Source organism: Cupressus sempervirens, chromosome 5 (assembly GCF_028749045.1).
Source record: "Cupressus sempervirens isolate cs-2001-9-10 chromosome 5, ASM2874904v1, whole genome shotgun sequence".
Lineage (NCBI taxonomy): Eukaryota > Viridiplantae > Streptophyta > Pinopsida > Cupressales > Cupressaceae > Cupressus > Cupressus sempervirens.
Window position 1 is genome coordinate 798,907,989 of NC_143122.1, and position 2,016 is coordinate 798,910,004.

At 30.0% G+C, this 2,016-nt stretch overlaps 1 protein-coding gene across 1 annotated transcript in view; it reads right to left on the bottom strand.

Annotated features, from left to right (window-relative positions):
• Nucleotides 1-938: 938 nt before the first annotated feature.
• The window catches only part of LOC149558344 (F-box/kelch-repeat protein At5g15710-like), a 2,364-nt gene continuing 1,286 nt past the window's right edge, over nucleotides 939-2,016 (bottom strand). The window contains exon 2 of the mRNA XM_089830777.1: nucleotides 939-1,990. Coding sequence (XP_089686903.1) covers nucleotides 939-1,990 — 1,052 coding nt within the window. The remainder of the gene's footprint in view (nucleotides 1,991-2,016) is intronic.

Here is a 2,016-nt window from a genome sequence, read left to right on the forward strand (position 1 = left end):
TATTTCATATAGTAATAATTATTTAAATGAAAATAGATTATGATATTGTATTATATTATAATTTTTATGTTATATCCCAACATCATTAATATGCATAGTCAATAATAATATGTTTAAATTATTACACCAATTTCATAAACCTAATAAAAATGTGTCAAAATTTTTATTTTTATACTAATTCCTCAAAAAGCGTATATAAGAGGCTAATTACTTTTAGCCAATAAGATAGGTACAGATTAATTTTGTTCATTTCTAAACATAAAAAATTTGGAGCTTCACTATACAATATATTAATTTTATAAACAAATTGTAAACCTAACTATCCACCCAAATATATTATAAAAGAAAATACAATATTGCACCCTAATAATAAACCAAATCTTCAATAAACCAAATCTTCAATTTTAATTGATTGAAAGATCAATGCAATATAATATAATAATAATAAAACTGTATTATATAGTAAATTATAAAATTTAATTATAAGTGTGGCAAGGTCATGATACATATGCTACGGAAAGAAGTAGAAAGATCAGTAAAACCCAATGCAACGTATCGTGAAAGAAAGTAGAAATTTTGAGTTTTTTCATTATAAAAAATATAAGGAAAACATTTTTTTTAAATATTCATAATATATAGTAGTAATTAATTAGAAAAGTTTAATGCAATAAAAAACTTCATTATTATTGGTTATTCAATCGTACTACAACAAATGTCATTAGAGACAAGCCTTACCTTTCCAATCCTTAAGTTAGATATTGTTTATTTAAAATTTAAATAAATAGATAAGATTATTTAATAAATTCATTTGTTTACATGTTTTTAATATATATTTTAATAAACGTATAAAACTCATACAAAAATAAGATTTTAAAGATTTGACATTGAAATAATTTCTTAATTTAATTTTTTAAAAAGCATCCAACATGATAATTGAATTACTGAAAAGATATATCAGGCCTCGGGTCATAAAGATATACATTATTAAGTACTGGGAAGTTCTCCTCCCATGATCCATTTTCTTTATTGAAGAAGGCTGCGTGTCCACAACGATAACTTAGAAAGCAGATATAATTATCTATCCCCAGAAATTTCCATGGGCTAGGAAATAAAGGCGTCACCGTTTCAGGCACCATTGCAATCAGCTTCCAATTAGATAGGTTCGAAGATATGCTTAGATTATTGCTAGGCTCAATTAACTCCCAAAAACTTATTTGATATTCATTATATTGCAAGAGAACCAATGATGAGCCACATACAATCAGATGAGGCGGCAAAAATCTCCAACAGAAAGGCACATATGGCACATATGGATCTACCATTTCGCATGTAAAATCTTCTTTAATCCTCAAAACCTTCAGATTCCATTTCTCACCCCAAAAATCCTTCTTCTTCACAGTGCAGAAGAATAAGCCCTTTAAGAAAATTATTTCCTCGATATACCTCCCTTTCGGCAACAGCTGTACAGTAACCCATGATTTCTTTGAAAAATCATACACTTCTATGAAAGTCTCGCAAAGAAAATCATAGGTTCCTCTGGGATTCTCACGAACTGCTACTATTTTGTATTGCTCACCCTTCCATAGAATCTCTCCCACCTTTATTCCATTCTCTTTGGTTAGTATTTCCGGGGGAAGTTGAACAAAAGTTTCCCTTCCTGGATTGCATATCATCACTATTTTAGTTTCATAAGTATTCTGCCCGCGAGGGATCTCAATATGTGTTCTGTTCAGCGGATTGTACAAAAGTAGACGAGTCCAAAAGCGGCGTGAATCAATGAGGAGTAATCCCCCAAACGATGCCAATACTGGAAAATTAACAGGAAAAGGCTTCACTTCCTTTATTGACAAATTTAAACGATAACAATCTTTCTGTTGATTGACAATAAGGAGCCATGGATTTTCTTTGAAATTTTCCCTCCTCCATTCAAAAAATTCCTTACCTGACAGATATTCATTCCAGTCCTTGCAGACTGTACGAAACCTGACAACTGATTCATATGGAAGCCACTTCAAT